We start from the raw sequence: 17,976 nt of genomic DNA, 5'->3' as shown, positions 1-17,976 counted from the left end.
CTAACCTGAGTGCCTCACACGTCTGCCTTGCTGTCTCGTAGATTGTGCATCCCCGCCGTGAGGTGCCGCGTCTGAAGTTCACCACATGACGTGTCACATAGAGGATGGCAGATGGAAGCCACAAATGACTAAAAATAAGACTTATTCCTCTAGAATTTATCAACTTTAACCGAAACGGTATTCGTAGTACCTAGAGAGGCATTGGCCGTTTTTATACGTACTAGAGACGCATTATCCGTCTGGGCGAACTTGGGCAAACATTCGTTGTTCATCTGGTTATTCGTCTGTAGTATAAAGACGGGCAATAGACCCATTATGCGTCTGGAGGAATTATCCTACGTTGTGCGTCTTGAACGACGCATAACCGAGGATTATTCGTCCAGACGCATAATGCGTCTGTGTGTATAAAGACGGGCAACCGACGGATAACGCTGAAATTTGCGCCCGTGTTACTGAAAGCCAGCGTTTATATTTCAAAGAAAACAAGATGGCGGGTAGAAGTGAAGGTCCAAGCAAACAGCGAAAATTTCGTCCTTGGACAGAGGCCGAGCTCAAGTACTTTGTCATCGTCCTGGCCGATGAAAAATTGAGTTTGGTTACAAACTGGACACGCTTGCCCTGAAGAAAACCGCAAATAAAGGTGCGTTCGAGGAGATAAAGATGGCTCTTGAGGAACTCGTGTCTTCGGAAGAATTTAAAGAAGAAAATGAGCGGGAACACGTTAGTTCTAAATCAAAAAAGGATTTGACTCCTTTGAAAATTGATGTTGAAAAGCTTCGAAACAAGTTCAAGTGGTTGAAAGATCAATGGCGTAGATATACTGATCGCATCAAGAAGGGTAGCGGTAAGTCTCCAATTCAAGAGCCAGAGTGGTACAGAATCGTAAATCCCATTTTTTCTGACACTCACGGTAATATGGAAGTTGGTTCACAAGCAAATGACGTTTTGTCTGATGACCAAATGATTCAGAGACTTCAGACACCGATGAGGCAGTTGGAAGCCATAGTGGTTAACAGGAAGATGATGAGTCCACAGATTTACCTGACACAAGTGATAGTGGAAAACAAACTGCTACAAAAAGGAAAGTGGAAGTAAAACTGTTAAATCACAAGAAACGCATTAGAAGCCAGTCTCAAGCCATGAACGAAATTTCAAAGAGTTTTTAATCACTTGGCGAATCACAACAACAGCGTTGTGAGAAGATGATGGAGGCAGACAAAGAAAGGCATACTGAATTTCTCACTTTTCAGAAAGAGCAAGTTGAATTGAATAGGCAGCATGAGCTAAAGATGCTTGAGATCATTATGAAATATTCAAACCCTACACCCTAAGGAGTGCCACAACAGCCTCCCCAACAGTAAACAATGCTTACCCAGCCACATGCACCTCCCCAGTATTACAGTTCAATGGCATATAGCCATACTCCATCAGCCCATCATGTTCAAGCAAGAGGTAGCCAAGATAGCCACATTTTAGACATTGAAAGCCAACATGGACAACCAGGCATGACTTGGTATTAAATAAGCATCAGAGAAGTTAAGGGGAATTAACCTTCCCCATCTACAACTTTACTATAGTCCTGGAGGCAGCCCATAGTTTTAAGACTTTGCGAGTATTAGGTACTCCTTTTCTGTGCTTGAGCCTATGAATATTCCTTTTATTTTGAAAAGAAATGGCTAGTTTCACTGGTGCCCAGTCCCTTCAAAGCCTTTTATTTTTAAACTTGAGGTAACATTTAAGAAGGCTCAAGCACAAACATGGAACACCCAATATCCACAAAGTTATAAAACTACAGGCAGCCTCCAGGAGGCAATAGAAAGTGGTGTCATTTTCACTCAAAAGTTTTCTTGAATTTTGCAGCTGTAACAAGTCACATTACCTAATTTAATTTACATTGTGTTTGTCAATATGTTGACATTTGCAAGCATATTACGGGTATGCTGCCAAAGTCTCACAACGTTACGGCTAAATCTTCAACACAGAGATCACCCCCTTGCTTTTTTGAGTAAACAACTAGAGACCCAAGCCTTAATTTTGTGAGTTTCATAAAACTGGATACTAATGGGTTACCATTATCTTTTACCAATAGTTGATTGTTGAGTTCCTTTAACTTACAACATTTACTTCCAGATTATTAAACTAACTGTAAGTGAAATTGAAGTTACACACATGTTGAAAGGCAAGCAAAACTTCTGATTTCATAGTTTATTCAGTTATGAATTCTGTTTTACAGCCACTGTGGAACCTTTGCACAGTATCTTTGCACAGTTTATGACTGTGTGGGAAAAGCAGATCTTAGCAAGGGCTACTAAAAAAAAGAAAATTGGTGGGCATACATTTTTTCAGTCATAATTAAGCAACAATTATTCTGAAAAATGCCAAAATACAAAACAATGTATGGCATTTTTTCCCAAATTGCAGCTCAATTATCTCTGAAAAATGCGTGGTTACCCCTAGTTTTCTTTTCAGATTGCAATAACCCTTGCCAAGATCTGCTTTTTCTACGTAGTAATTAACTGCGCAAAAATGTCTTTGAGTAGGCACCGCCAGTAATATCAGAAACCCGACTTCCTTGGACCATCCCAGGATGAGTAGAACTGATGCGCAGTAGCAAAAGTCATAAGGCACGGTCCTGAAGTTTAAAAATGCTAAATTTCAAACTTGAATTTCAATGCTGGCTCATAAAAACGTGTTGATGTTTACTTAACATGACTAGTGGTTTTCTATCAAATCCACAAGAGTTCCATTTAAGTTGATTCTCAAATATTGCCTGTGGAGATAATTTGATCTTTACAAAATCAAGGATTTGCATTTATTTCATCTCTGATATCTCACAACCAATTGGCAATGGCTTCTCTTGTTGTATTTCCATCTTCAGCCTGGGCATTGCCATTTCGAATAAGGTTGAGCTCATTGACCTGAAGCCTCTATCTGGCATTACAGGGATCACTTCGGTGGATGCAGAGATTATGGAGAGTAATGCAGGTCATAATGACGAGGGGTATGTTGTCTAAATGGCATTCTGTTTTTTTGTAAATAATTCTCCATCGCCCTTTCAAAATGCCATAGGCATGTTCAGAAACTACTCTGGCAGAGCAAAGTCTCCTGTTGAAATACCTTTCCTTAGGTACCCTTGTTCCCTCTTTGTATGGCTTTAAAAGCCAGGAGTGACTGGGAAATGCTGAATCACCCACAGTGGTAAATGGGATCTCACCATAGGGGTGAAGATTCAAAGACCTGTTAGGAAGAATGTGACCATTTTCAACGTCAGAATAAATACTGCAACTTCTTAGAAGCCTAGAGTCATGTGTGGATCCTGGAGCACCTACAGCGGCCCACATAAAGCGCTTATTGTGACTGATAAAACCCATGTTTGTTACTGAGTATCTCTTCTTGTAGCTGTAAAAGTTCTTGAGTTTTGTGCTAACGTAAACATGAAATCTATCCCATGCCCCAACACAGGGAAACTCCCAATTTTCGAGAAAGCCTTTCAGTTCTTGACTCCACTCTTCGAGATTTCTTGGTAGGTAAACAAGTCTGTCATACAAACATCCCACAATGGCCTTACAAACATCTTGAAAAATAAATTGAGCAGTTGACTCTGCGACCGCAAAGAGATCCCCAACAGTTAAAAAGGTACACCCATGGGCAAGTCGGTATAAACATAAAGCCAACTGGGCAGCAAGTGGGGTAGGATGAGGCTTCATGCGAGTGGGTTCCTTCAAGATTAGGTCTTTAATTTCCCCCAGAATAAATTCAAATGTTTCTCGAGACACTCTAACCCTTTTCTTGAAAGATTGTTCATCCCAGTTTTGATAGCCGTTGGTACACCAAGTACCGTTCCTCTGCTCATCGGGACCTCTCTCGTTTCTGTTGCTTTTCATCATCATGATTGCTGACAGAGCAGCGGACTGTGCAGCTTCACTTTCGGAGTCCATCTCCCTTAAACGACGTTTCTTTACCATTTTTTCGATCATGCTATATCGACGACTTACAAACTCTTCCTCCGCTTTTCTTTTACTGGAACCTGAGAATTTTACAAGTTGCAACACCGCCACCATCTTGAATTTTGCCGCCAAAAAGACTCTAGTATCCATGCCCTTTTATGTTTGGCGGCGCAACGTTTCGCGTACTTCGTCTCTCGTAGTTCGTCCCGTCTTTACACTAGACGTATAACGTAACAGACGAATTATCCGTCTGAACGGATTATGCGTCCTCTAGTACAAAAACGGCCATTTTCTATTTCCAAGGCGAAGACTCTTAAACTTTATGCGATGAACAGACGCGAAGAAACTTAATCTGTTTATATGTCTATTTTTATAGTGTCGTTTGTGCATCTTTTAACTTTCCAAGTTTTTCAACCATTCATATTTCATCTTTTCATTACTAGCACATAAAAAATTCGAAAGGTTTTTATCGTTTTTTCTTTACTTAGCTTTTTTTAGTTCCTCAAGGTTAGTTTTGTTTAACCGAAAATTTGGCAACTAAATCAGTCTATGACCCCGCGGGCCAAGATAGATAAAGATTTCTCACGTTTACGATAGAAAAACAATCAATGTAGAAACGGTTTCTGTCTTCAAATGAAAGATGAATAACAAATGCTTTCCTCTGAATTTCATTTAAAAATATAAACAGCGAAACATTGAAAAACGTACAAGGATAACGTACGCGTGATGCGTGACGTTACTCTAGATCATACTGGAAATTACGATCCGTCATTGACCCGGCGTCACATACATATCAGGACCGTACAAATGGTTTCTGTCTCTAAACGAAACGTGAAAACGTAAGGATTAAAGCCAGGGGATTATAAAAAGCATTCGTATGACAAATGTCGTTTTCACCTGTATTTCATTGACTGCAAGAAATGCAATTCTATCTGGTGGTTACTTATTGCCTCACTATATCTCTGTATCTATCTATTTGGCGGAATTAACGATGCTGGAGGTTATCACTGCTAAAAGATTGTAAGCTTACGCACCACGCAGTCAAATATGGCCCGAGTATAAGCTGAAAACAGCTTCTTGTTTAGAAAGTAACTCGTTCAATGCTTTTAGAATATTGATATCGTTTTCGCCCTCCCCGCTTCCGACGCTGAGAACACGATACATGACGAATTGGCGAACCGTTTTCTAGAAGGACGGGGATGTAATCTGTGATAATTGGCATGATGTGTCCCTGAATGCATTTTAAAATAGCACCTTCCTGGTCACATGATGCTAAAAATCGCTGAAACGCCCGCGAATAAGCATCAGGCTGCGAAGAGAGAAGACGAGTATGACTAGAAGCCATGGCCTTTCTGTGTCGAGGGACGGATTAAGCATGTTTAAGTAGAACACCTCTCCTTTTCCTGAGGGAAAATTAATATTTTAATATTTTGAAGCGAAAGAAGCTTATTTGTTACATGTTTTTGTTAGCGTTTTCGGCCTAAATCGTGCACAAACACAACTAATAGATTTTGAAATTTGTTGGAGCACTGAACTAGCCAATAGAAACGCTCCTATTAAAATATTCAGCTGTAGTGTGAACGTTAAAACAATGGATTGTGCACAGTCGGCGGCCCTTCCAACCTAAACAGCGGCGCTAATCTCAAAAGGCAGAACACTCTCTCCACATGGCCTTAATATTCGCGAAGAAATGTACTAGCTTTTTCCTTTTATTATTTTTTATTTTTTGTTACTATTGTTTCATTTGCTTCATATTTACTGTCAATCAATTTAGTTTTACGTAGTTCCGCTATTGCGCAAATATTTGTCAGCTATATAAGCGTGTGTCCCAATGTAAATTTTCATTATACCTGAAGAAGGCTGGTTTGGCCAGCCGAAATATAGTAACCTTTAAACCGTAATTCTACGTTGTATCGGTCTCTGCTTCTTTTATCATTTGTATTTTTTAAAGCCGATCAGATCTACAATTGATCCAACGTATACCAGCAGGATTATCGTCCACGGTTGTTGCTTGGACTTGGCTATCCTTATCAACTTTGAGGATAGCAGGGTTTCATAACAAGTCCATCAATTAACTATGTCCTAAGGCCACGACTTTTTAAAAACTCACTGACCGTCACTGCATGGACTAACTGGGGAAATTTAATATTTGGGGTGCTTCATGTTTTTTTTGTTGGCGTTACCGAGTAAGCTACATGAGCAAAAGTGCGGTTCAACAAGTTACAACTCATCATGTAGACGCAATGAAGAGACACACATTTGTCATTTTTAAATGTTTTGCTCTCGTTTATAAACTTTGGTGAACAACATAACATTAAAAAGAGTCTGGGTAATTGTTGGGAGTGCAGAGTAACACGCATGTCGAGAGGTGAGAGTAACATGTCAAGGGTATGAATACAGGTTCATTGATATTATGCCAGGGATTTTTTTGTGTTAGTCCAAGAGAGAAGCCATTGGTCATTAAATCGATACAAAGGATAAATACATTTGATGGCATTTTTCAATAATCAGCTAGTTTGCGTGATTGCATGTGTGCGGCTTTCTTTGTTTTCCCCTGAATGAACAGACAGTGAGTCTTATGTTCTCTGTTCAAGCGCATTTATTGAACTGATAATCCATTGAGATAGCAATACATTTGCAGGGAAATCTATCACGAAAACTGCACGTGTTCAGTGTCCTATTACATAGGCCTTATCACAGTTTTCGACGCCATTTTGACGAGTAGGCAAACACGTCTTGAAATAATTAACAATTATTCCACGAGCGCGCGTTGGATATGAGATGATCGATAGCCAACGAGGCGCGTAGCGCCGAGTAGGCTACAATTCGTCTCATATCAAACAAGCGCGAGTGGAATAATTGTTTTATTGAAGCCAATCAAGTAATATTGGTAGGCCTTGCTGATATCTTATTCAAGAGCAACCAGAAAACAATTTATGGTCGCTACTTCTCCGGCATGTTATAATGGCTCATATACCATGGCCGCTAAGCCAATCAAAATCCTAGAATTGCATTATACAATGATCCAGTTTTTAATAACAGTGTTTATATGAAAATCCGATGTCAAATAATTTTCAAAAACATCGCTTCTGAAAAATTCATGAATTGGAAACTTTAGGCACTATGAAATGGATTTTACAGAAATTAACTGAGGAATATAGCTGTGCCAGAAAGCATCTAGTTGCGTTTTGATATTTCCATACGTTTGTCTGTATAACGCGCGAACCCGCCATGAACAGTTACTAAAAAGAGTTAGCGGGGAAAAAATTCAGGGAAATGCATGGGAGGTTCAAAACACGACTGGATGCTTTCTGGTACAGCTACATCCCTCCAATTTGTTTTCTTAAAATTCTTTTCCTTGTATCAAAAGTTTCCAATTCATGAATATTTACTGGAAACGATGTTTTACGAAAGTTATTTGACATCGGATTTCCATAGAAATACTGATATTTCAAAACGTGTTGGCCTACTCGTCAAAATGGCGTCGAAAACCGTGATAAGGCCTATTACGTAACAGTAAAATGGCTCCGTTTGGCGCCCGAATCCATTTGTTCCATATTAAACTGGAGGCTAAACGCTAAACCTAAGAAAAAACAATCAAAATATTTCAAAGAATGCGGTCATCGCCAACCGCTATTTCGGTCATTTTCGAGGCCTCATATAAGCAAAACAACTGTTAACTAAGGGTCATTATATTATGATTTTGTTTATGAACCTTTCATGTATTTAAATTTTGTTTGTTTGAGAAGATTACTCGAGCAGAGAGAGAACTACGAATAAATTTGTAGACGGTATTGATACCATCGACACAGATGACGTAAGACAGTGATAGTAACGTGACAATTGTGAATTCCAGCATGATGCCTTTAAAACTGACGCTACGTTCTGTTGTAACATAAAAATACGTTATAAAAAACTAATTAAAATGAAAATACAAAAGTTAGTTTGGTTGACGATTCGCACCTAAAGGTAGCAAAGTACATCTGTAGATAGCTGGTAGCGGATCCTTGTACATGCGAGATAGCCTATGACCAATCAACAGGTAGAATTTAAGTCACATGTAGACCTCTGTCAACCCCAATTCAATGAATTTATTAAACAGTAGAATTAACTTTCGATACACACTCCTGCTCAGCTGATTAGTATTCATTAACTTTTGATGCACATCTCTACTGATTAAAACGCAAAACACAACACATTCAATTCATTGCTTCATTTCACAAGTACGAAAAAATATTCGCGTCCGATCTTTATGGGCATTACAATGGCTCACCTCCAATTCGGCTCGTCATTGTAAACGCCCATACAGATTTCCCGCTCATACTTCATCTAGTTCTTGTTGCAAGTCCCTTATATAACATGTGGGTGCGTGCATATGCTTAGGGCGTTACCCAAAACGTGTGTTCTTGGCTTACAGTTACCGCTCTAAGAGTATTTATCAGTTAATGAGCATGAAACTGCAAATTCCTAACTAACGCATAATACCGCTTCAACACGTTTAACTAATTTAAGAACGAGTTGTTATTACTAGAATATTCGCGCAGAGTAAGGAAAAAAAGGGCGTTTCAAAACTAACACGTTTGAGTGACCAATATAACAAGCTGCTAGCTCTATCAAGAGAGGATGAGTTATGCTCTATCTATCTCAATTTTCACTGTGATCTTTTAAAATGATCACTGCTCTGTCCCTGATTTCTGCAATTCTTTTTCCATCTTCGCTTAAAAACGATTCCTTCTTCCAAAAGCGAAGCATTTTCTCAACAGTCTCTTTCTCTTCGTTTTCTCGAACATTTATCATATTCGCCATGAAATCGAAGAGTTCGTTCCCTTCGCTTGATGAACCATCAAAAATGGCTGTGATATCGAGGTAGTTAGAATCACCAGGGCATATAAAATATTTCCATCCTTTCTCCTTTGCCACGGTAATGGCGTCCTTGTTTGGGTACAGAGCCACGCACTCATTGGGAAATGTTTCTTTGAACTTGATCATAACGCTCTCTTTCATTTCAGAGATGCAAAAGATAGCTCCCTTCGTCCCAAGCTCTTTCTCATAGCAGTGAACAAGCGCCTCTTCTTCATCCACATAATAGATGCTTTGTATGAAATGAACGAGATTCATTTTCACGGTGTCATCTTCCTTCTTCTGTTTGGCGTATTCTTGGAAAGTCATCGGCAGCCATTCAAAGCCTACCCTTGATCGTCCCATGGAATATTTCATGTAGACTTCAGCATTGGAGCGAAATGCGTTCAGTCTTGTCACATCTGGTTCAATGACGCGGTTCACCAGTGAAGGTGTCACAGCTTGGCCTTGTTTAGAAAGTAACTCGTTCAATGTTATAGAATATTGAGATCGTTTTCGCCCTCTCCGCTTCCGACGCTGAGAACACGAAATGGCGAACCGTTTTCTTGAAGGACGGGGATGTTATTTGTGATAATTGGCATGATGTGTCCCTGAATGCATTTTGAAATAGCACCTTCCTGGTCACACGATGCTAAAAATCGCTGAAACGCCCGCGAATAAGCATCAGGCTGCGAAGAGAGAAAACGAGTATGACTAGAAGCCATGGCCTTTCTGTGTCGAGGGACGGATTAAGCATGTTTAAGTAGAACACCTCTCCTTTGCCTGAGGCAAAGTTAATAAATGGGAATGGTTATAAAGGTAAACTAGTTTGTTTGTTTCATGTTTCGTTAGCATTTACGGCCTAAACCATGCACAAACACAATTAATAGATTTTGAAATTAATGGGAGCACTGAACTGGCCAATAGAAACGCTCCTGTTAATATATTCAGCTGTAGTGTGAACGTCAAAACAAAGGATTGTGCACAGTCGGCGGCCCTTCCAACCTAAACAGCGGCGCTATCCTTATCAACTTTGAAGAAAGCAAGGTTTCATAACAAGTCCACATCAATTAACTATGTCCTGAGGCCACGACTTTTAAAAACCGGCTCTTTTACCGTCACAGCTGGAGTAACTGGTGTTCATGTTTTTTTGTGGGCGTTACTAAGCTACATTCAGAAGTTTACATGAGCAAAAGTGCGGTTCAACAAGTTACAGCTGATTATGTACACGCAATGAAAAGACACACATTTGTCATTTAATTTGTTCTTGGTTATAAACTTTGGTGAACAACATAACATTAAAAAGAGTCTGGATAATTGTCGATAGTCGACAGTAACATGCCAAGAGTAATAGTTCATTGATATTATGGATTTTTTTTCGTAGTATCAAAAGTTTCCAATTCATGAATTTTTCAGAAGCGATGTTTTACGAAAATTATTTGACATCGGATTTCCATACAAATACTGTTATTTCAAGACGTCGTGTTTGCCTACTCGTCAAAATGGCGTCGAAAACCGTGATAAGGCCTATTACGTAACAGTAAAATGGTTCCGTTTGGCGCCCAATCCATTTTTTCCAAATTAAACTGGAGGTTTAAGTGCGGTTGAACAAGTTACAACTCATTATGTACACGCAATGAAGAGACACAAATTTGTAATTTAATTTGTTGTTGGTTATAAACTTTGGTGAACAACATAACATTAAAAAGAGTCTTGGTGATTGTTGGAAGTCGAGAGTCGAGAGTAACATGTCAAGGGTAAAAGTTCATTGATATAATGGATTTTTTTGTGTTAGTCCAAAAGAGGAGCCATTGGTCATTAAATAGGAACAACGGATAAATAAATTTGATGGCATTTTTCAATAATCAATGCTTCGCGTGATTGCATGTGTGCGGCTTTCTTTGTTTTCCCATGAATTAACAGTCTTATGTTCTCTGTTCAAGCGCTTTTATTGAACTGATAACCGATTGAGATAGCAATACATGTGCAGGGAAATCTATCACGAGAACTGCACGTGTTCATTGTTTTATTATTCGACGCCATCTTGACGAGTAGGCAAACACGTCTTGAAACAACAGTGTTTGTATGAAATCCCATGTCAAATAATTTTCATAAAACATCGCTTCTGTAAAGTTCATGAATTGGAAACTTAAGTCACCATACAAAGGATTTTACAGAAAATAACTGAGGAATGTAGCTGAGTTAGAAGGCATCTAGTTGCGTTTTGACATTTCCACACATTTGTCTGTATAGCGAACCAGACATGAACTGCTACTAAAAATAGTTCGCGGAAAAAAAGTACAGGGAAATGCATGGAAAGTTCAAAACACGACTGGACGCTTTATGGTACAGCTAGATCCCTCCAATTTTTTCTCTTAAAATCCTTTTCTTAGTGCCAAAAGTTTCCAATTCAGGAATTTTTCCGAAGCGATGTTTTAGGAAAATTATTTGACATCGGATTTCCATACAAACACTGTTTTGCCTACTGGTCAAAATGGCGTCGAAAACCGTGACAAGGCCTAGTAAAATGGCTCTGTTTGGCGCTCAAATCCATTTCTTCCATGTTAAACTGGGGGCTAAACGCTAAATCTAAGAAATAACAACCAACGATTTTACTTGTGAAATTTCTGGCATTTTGAGCTAGGATATAAGGGAAAATTTCAATCCTAATTCACTTAAAACGGACAGCAATTAAGAGAAACTACGTGAACGCGGCTTCGCATACATGACTTGAAAAATCCACATATTTCCCATAACGCACTCATCGCTAGACGCGTTTTCGGTCATTTTCGAAGCCTCGTATATACAAAACAACTGGTTCACGAAAGGTCATTATATTATCACTTTGTTTAAGAACCTTTCATGTATTTAAATGTTGTTTGTTTGAGAAGATTACTCGAGCAGAGAGAGAACTACTACATTTGTCGTCACGGATGGCGTCAGACAGTGATAGTATCGTGACAATTATGAATCTTGTGTAATTGATTCCAGCATGAATTGATGCCCTTAAAATTTGACGTTAAGTTCTGTTGTAGCATAAAAACACATCATACAAAACTAATAAAAATGAAAATACAGAAGTTACTTTGGCTGATGACTCACACCTAAAAGGTAACAAAGTACACTTGTAGATAGCCCGTAACGGATCCTGTGATCGTAGCACGGTACTTGCGAGATAGGTTATGTAAAGAGGCTTGTAAAATACATTAATTATTCATAAAAGTTACGACCAATCAATAGGTAGAATTTAAGTCACATGTACACCTCTGTAAACCCCAAAGCAAATTAATGAATTTATTAAACAGTAGAATTAACTTTTGATACAAACTCCTGCTCAGCTAATTAGTATTCATTAACTTTTGATACACATCTCTACTGTTTAAAATGCAAAACACAACACATTCAATTCATTGCTTCATTTCACAAGTACGATAAAATATTTCCGTCCGATCTTTATGGGCTTTACAATGGCTCGCCTTTGGCTCGACATAGTAAACGCCCATACAGATCTCCCGCTCATATGTTATCTAGTACTTGTTGCGAGTCCCTTATATTTCTGTACTTGCTTTGTACAACTAAAACCCTTATATTTTTGTACTTCTGTACTTTTTACTACCTGGTGAATTTTTACCGTGTATAAATAAAGATTACTTACTTAAAGATTACTTACTTATATAGCATGTGGGTACGTGCATATGCTTAGGGCGTTACCCAAAACGTGTGTTCTTGGCTTGACGTTACCGCCCTAACAGTAAATTTACCAGTGAATGAGCATGAAACTGCAAATTCCTAACTTACGCGTAATACCGCTTGAACATTTGTAATTACTAGAATATTCGCGCAGAGTAAGGAAAAAAAGGGCGTTTCAAAACTTACACGTTTGAGTGACCAATATATCAAGCTACTCACTCTATCAAGAGAGGATGAGTTATGCTCTATCTATCTCAATTTTCACTGTGACCTTTTAAAATGATCACTGCTCTGTCCCTGATTTCGGCAATTCTTTTTCCATCTTTGCTTAAAAACGATTCCTTCTTCCAAAAGCGAAGCATTTTCTCAACAGTCTCTTTCTCTTCGTTTTCTCGAACATTTATCATATTCGCCATGAAATCGAAGAGTTCGTTCCCTTCGCTTGATGAACCATCAAAAATGGCTGTGATATCGAGGTAGTTAGAATCACCAGGGCATACAAAATATTTCCATCCTTTCTCCTTTGCCACGGTAATGGCGTCCTTGTTTGGGTACAGAGCCACGCACTCATTGGGAAATGTTTCTTTGAACTTGATCATAACGCTCTCTTTCATTTCAGAGATGCAAAAGATAGCTCCCTTCGTCCCAAGCTCTTTCTCATAGCAGTGAACAAGCGCCTCTTCTTCATCCACATAATAGATGCTTTGTATGAAATGAACGAGATTCATTTTCACGGTGTCATCTTCCTTCTTCTGTTTGGCGTATTCTTGGAAAGTCATCGGCAGCCATTCAAAGCCTACCCTTGATCGTCCCATGGAATGTTTCATGTAGACTTCAGCATTGGAGTGAAATGCGTTCAGTCTTGTCACATCTGGTTCAATGACGCGGTTTACCAATGAAGGTGTCACAGCTTGGCCTTGTTTAGAAAGTAACTCGTTTAATGCTTTTAGAATATTGATATCATTTTCGCCCTCCCCGCTTCCGACGCTGAGAACACGAAATGGCGAACCGTTTTCTTGAAGGATGGGGATGTTATTTGCGATAATTGGCATGATGTGTCCCTGAATGCATTTTAAAATAGCACCTTCCTGGTCACACGATGCTAAAAATCGCTGAAACGCCCGCGAATAAGCATCAGGCTGCGAAGAGAGAAAACGAGTATGACTAGAAGCCATGGCCTTTCTGTGTCGAGGGACGGATGAAGCATGTTTAAGTAGAACACCTCGCCTTAGCCTGAGGCAAAGTTGGTTAGGAAGGTAAACAAGTTTTGTTTGTTTCACGTTTTGTTAGCATATACGGCCTAAACCGTGCACAAAGACAATTAATAAATTGGAAATTTATTGGAGCACTGAACTGGCCAATAGAAACGCTCCTGTTAAAATATTCAGCTGTAGTTTGAACGTTAAAACAAAGGTTTGTGCACAGTCGGCGGCCCTTCCAACCTAAACAGCGGCGCTTTTGCCGTATCAACATCGCAAGATTTGATAACAAGTCCATCACTTAACTATGTCCTGAGGCCTCGACTTTTAAAAACTGGCTCACTGACCGTCACTGGAGTAACTGGAGAAATATAATATTTCGGGTGTTTCATGTGTTTTGTGGGCGTGACTAATAAGCTACATTCAGAAGTTTACATGAGCAAAAGTGCGTTTTAACAATTTTCAACTCATTATGTCCACGCAATGATAGAGACAAATTTATCATTTAATTTGTTATTGGTTATACACTTTGGTAGACAACATATAACATTAAAAAGAGTGGGTAATTGTTGGAAGTCGAGAGTCGAGAGTAATATGTTAAGGGTAAAAGTTCATTGATATTATGGATTTTTTTGTGTTAGTCCCAGAGCGGAGCCATTGTTCATTAAATAGGAACAACGGATAAATGCATTTGATGGCTTTTTCAATAATCACTGCTTCGCGTGATTGCGTGTGTGCGGCTTTCTTTGTTTTCCCCCGAAATGAACAGTCTTATGTTTTTCTGTTCAAGCGCTTTTATTGCGGAAATAATAACCGATTGAGATAGCAATACATGTGCAAGGAAATCTAACACGAGAACTGCACGTGTTCATTATCCTATTACGTAATCGTTATCACTTTTTTCGACGCCATTTTGACGAGTAAGCAAACACGTCTTAAAATAAGTGTTTGTATGAAATCATATGTCATTTAATTTTCATAAAACATCGCTTCTGTAAAATTAATGAATTGGAAACTTTAGTCACTATGCAAAGGATTTAACAGAAAATAACTGAGGAATGTAGCAGTGCTAGAAAGCATCTCATTGAGTTTTGACTGTTCCACACATCTTTCTGTATAGCGAACCAGCCGTGAACTGCTACTAAAAATAGTTCGCGGAAAAAAAAATACAGGGAAATGTATGGAAAGTTCAAAACACTACTGAACGCTTTCTGTACAGCTACATCCGTCCAATATTTTTTCTTAAAATCCTTTTCCTAGGGCCAAAAGTTTCCAATTCATGAATTTTTCCGTAGCGATGTTTTATGAAAATTATTTGACATCGGATTTCCATACAAACACTGTTTGCCTACTCGTCAAAATGGCGTCGAAAACCGTGACAAGGCCTATTACGTAACAGTAAAATGGCTCTGTTTGGCGCCCAAATCTATTTCTTTAATGTTAAACTGGAGGCTTAACGCTGAATCTAAGAAATAAGAACCAACGATTTTACTTGTAAAAGTTTCAGCATTTCGAGCAAGGATATAAGAGAAAATTTCAATCCTAGTTCACTTAAAACGGACAGCAAAAAGAAACTACGCGAACGCGTCTACGCAAACGTGACTTAAAAAAGCGACAGTATTTCCCATAAACGCAATCATCGGTAGCCGCGTTTTCGGTCATTTTCGAAGCACCGTATATACAAAACAACTGGTTCACTAAGGGTCACCATATTGTGATTTTGTTTATGAACCTTTCATGTATTGAGATTTAGTTTGTTTGAGAGGATTACGTGAGCAGAAAAAGAGAACTACGAATAAATTTGTAGACGGTATTGATACCATCGTCACGGATGGCGTGAGCCAGTGACAGTCACGTGACAATTATAAATCTTGTGTAATTGACTCCAGCATGATGCCCTTGAAAACTGACGTTACGTCCTGTTTTAATATAAAATCACACATCACATATAACTAATAAAAATGAAAATACAAAAGTTACTTTGGTTGACGACTCGCACCTAATTGTAGCAAAGTACACTTGTGGATAGAGGGTAGCAGATCCTTTGATCGTAGCACAGTAACGCCAGATAGCTTATATACAGCGAGGCTTTTAAAGTACGTTAATTATTCATAAAAGTTATGACCAATCAATAGGGAGAAAATAAGTCACATGTACACCTTTGTTAACCCAATACAAATTAATGAATTTATTAAACAGTAGAATTAACTTTTCATACAAACTCCTGCTCAGCTAAATAGTATTTATTCACTTTTGATACACATCTCTACTGATTAAAATGCAAAATACAACACATTTAATTCATTGCTTCATTTCACAAGTACGATAAAATATTCGCGTCCGATCTTTATGGGCTTTACAATGGCTCGCTTTCGGCTCGTCGTAGTAAACGCCCATACAGATCTCCCGCTCATATTTTATCTAGTATTTGTTGCGAGTCCCTTATTTTTCTGTACTTTTTTTTAGAATTTAAACCTTTAAACTTTTTTACTTCTGTACTTTTTAACACCTGGTGAATTTTTACCGTGTATACATAAAGATTACTTACTTATATAGCATGTGGGTACGTGCATATGCTTAGGGCGTTACCCAAAACGTGTGTTCTTGGGTTAACGTCACCGGCCTAACAGTAAACTTATCAGTGAATGGCATGAAACTGCAAATTCCTAACTTACGCATAATACCGCTTGAACACGTTTAACTAACCTAAGAACCATTTGTAATTACCAGAATATTCGTGCAGAGTAAGAAGGAAAAGGGCGTTTCAAACCTAACACGTTTGAGTGACATACATATCAAGCTGCTCGCTCTATCAAGAGAGGATGAGTTATGCTCTATCTATCTCAATTTTCACTGTCACCTTTTATAATGATCACTGCTCTGTCCCTGATTTCTGCAATTCTTTTTCCATCTTTGCTTAAAAACGATTCCTTCTTCCAAAAGCGAAGCATTTTCTCAACAGTCTCTTTCTCTTCGTTTCCTCGAACATTTATCATATTCGACATGAAATCGAAGAGTTCGTTCCCTTCGCTTGATGAGCCATCAAAAATGGCTGTGATATCGAGGTAGTTAGAATCACCAGGGCATACAAAATATTTCCATCCTTTCTCCTTTGCCACAGTAATGGCGTCCTTGTTTGGGTACAGAGCCACGCACTCATTGGGAAATGTTTCTTTGAACTTGATCATAACGCTCTCTCTCATTTCAGAGATGCAGAAGATAACTCCCTTCGTCCCAAGCTCTTTCTCATAGCAGTGAACAAGCGCCTCTTCTTCATCCACGTAATAGATGCTTTGTATGAAATGAACGAGGTTCATTTTCACGGTGTCATCTTCCTTCTTCTGTTTGGCGTATTCTTGGAAAGTCATCGGCAGCCATTCAAAGCCTACCCTTGATCGTCTCATGGAGTGTTTCATGTAGACTTCAGCATTGGAGCGAAATGCGTTCAGTCTTGTCACATCTGGTTCAATGACCCGGTTCACCAATGAAGGTGTCACGGCTTCGCCTTGTTTAGAAAGTAAATCGTTCAATGCTTTTAGAATATTGAGATCGTTTTCGCCCTCTCCGCTTCCGACGCTGAGAACACGAAATGGCGAACCGTTTTCTTGAAGGATGGGGATATAATCTGTGATAATTGGCATGATGTGTTCCTGAATGCATTTTAAAATAGCACCTTCCTGGTCACACGATGCTAAAAATCGCTGAAACGCCCGCGAATAAGCATCAGGCTGCGAAGAGAGAAGACGAGTATGACTAGAAGGCATGGCCGCTCTGTGTCGAGGGACGAATGAAGCCTGTTTAAGTAGAACGTCTCTCCTTTGTCTAAGGCAAAGTTAATATAAGAGAATGGTTATGAAGCCAAACAACTTTCTTTGTTATATGTTTTTGTTATCATTTTCGGCCATAACCGTGCACAAACCGCAATAAATAGATTTTGAAATTGGTTGGAGCAACCGGCCAATAGAAGCGCTCTTGTAAGATATTCAACTGTAGAGTCGAATGTTTAAACAAAGGACTGGGCACAGTCGGCGGCCCTTCCAACCTAGACAGCGGCGCTATCATTATCAACTTTGAACATCGCAAGGTTTCATAACATGTCCATCGATTAACTAGATTGTTAGGCCACGACTTTTTAAAAACTCACTGACCGTCACTGGACTAACTTGAGAAATTTAATATTTGGGGTGTTTTATGGTTTTTTGTGGGCGTTACTAAGCTACATTCAGAAGTTTATATGAGCAAAAGAGCTGTTCAACAAGTTACAGCTCATTATGTGGCACGCAATGAAAAGACATATATTT

General features: G+C 39.0%; 2 protein-coding genes across 2 annotated transcripts; both read right to left on the bottom strand.

Annotated features, from left to right (window-relative positions):
• Nucleotides 1-12,730: 12,730 nt before the first annotated feature.
• Nucleotides 12,731-13,651, bottom strand: LOC146457490 (histamine N-methyltransferase-like). The gene has a single exon (XM_085091916.1). The coding sequence runs from the start codon at nucleotides 13,649-13,651 to the stop codon at nucleotides 12,731-12,733; it is 921 nt and encodes a 306-aa protein (XP_084948042.1).
• Nucleotides 13,652-16,518: 2,867 nt separating this feature from the next.
• On the bottom strand, nucleotides 16,519-17,588 carry LOC146457489 (histamine N-methyltransferase-like). Its single transcript, XM_085091915.1, has one exon. It carries the CDS (start codon nucleotides 17,437-17,439, stop codon nucleotides 16,519-16,521), a length of 921 nt encoding a protein of 306 aa, XP_084948041.1. The 5' UTR covers nucleotides 17,440-17,588.
• Nucleotides 17,589-17,976: the final 388 nt, after the last annotated feature.

The sequence above is a fragment of the Pavona decussata genome, unplaced genomic scaffold (assembly GCF_977016875.1).
Source record: "Pavona decussata unplaced genomic scaffold, jaPavDecu1.1 SCAFFOLD_242, whole genome shotgun sequence".
In the NCBI taxonomy this organism is placed as follows: domain Eukaryota; kingdom Metazoa; phylum Cnidaria; class Anthozoa; order Scleractinia; family Agariciidae; genus Pavona; species Pavona decussata.
This window is presented reverse-complemented; position numbering and strand designations above follow the sequence as displayed.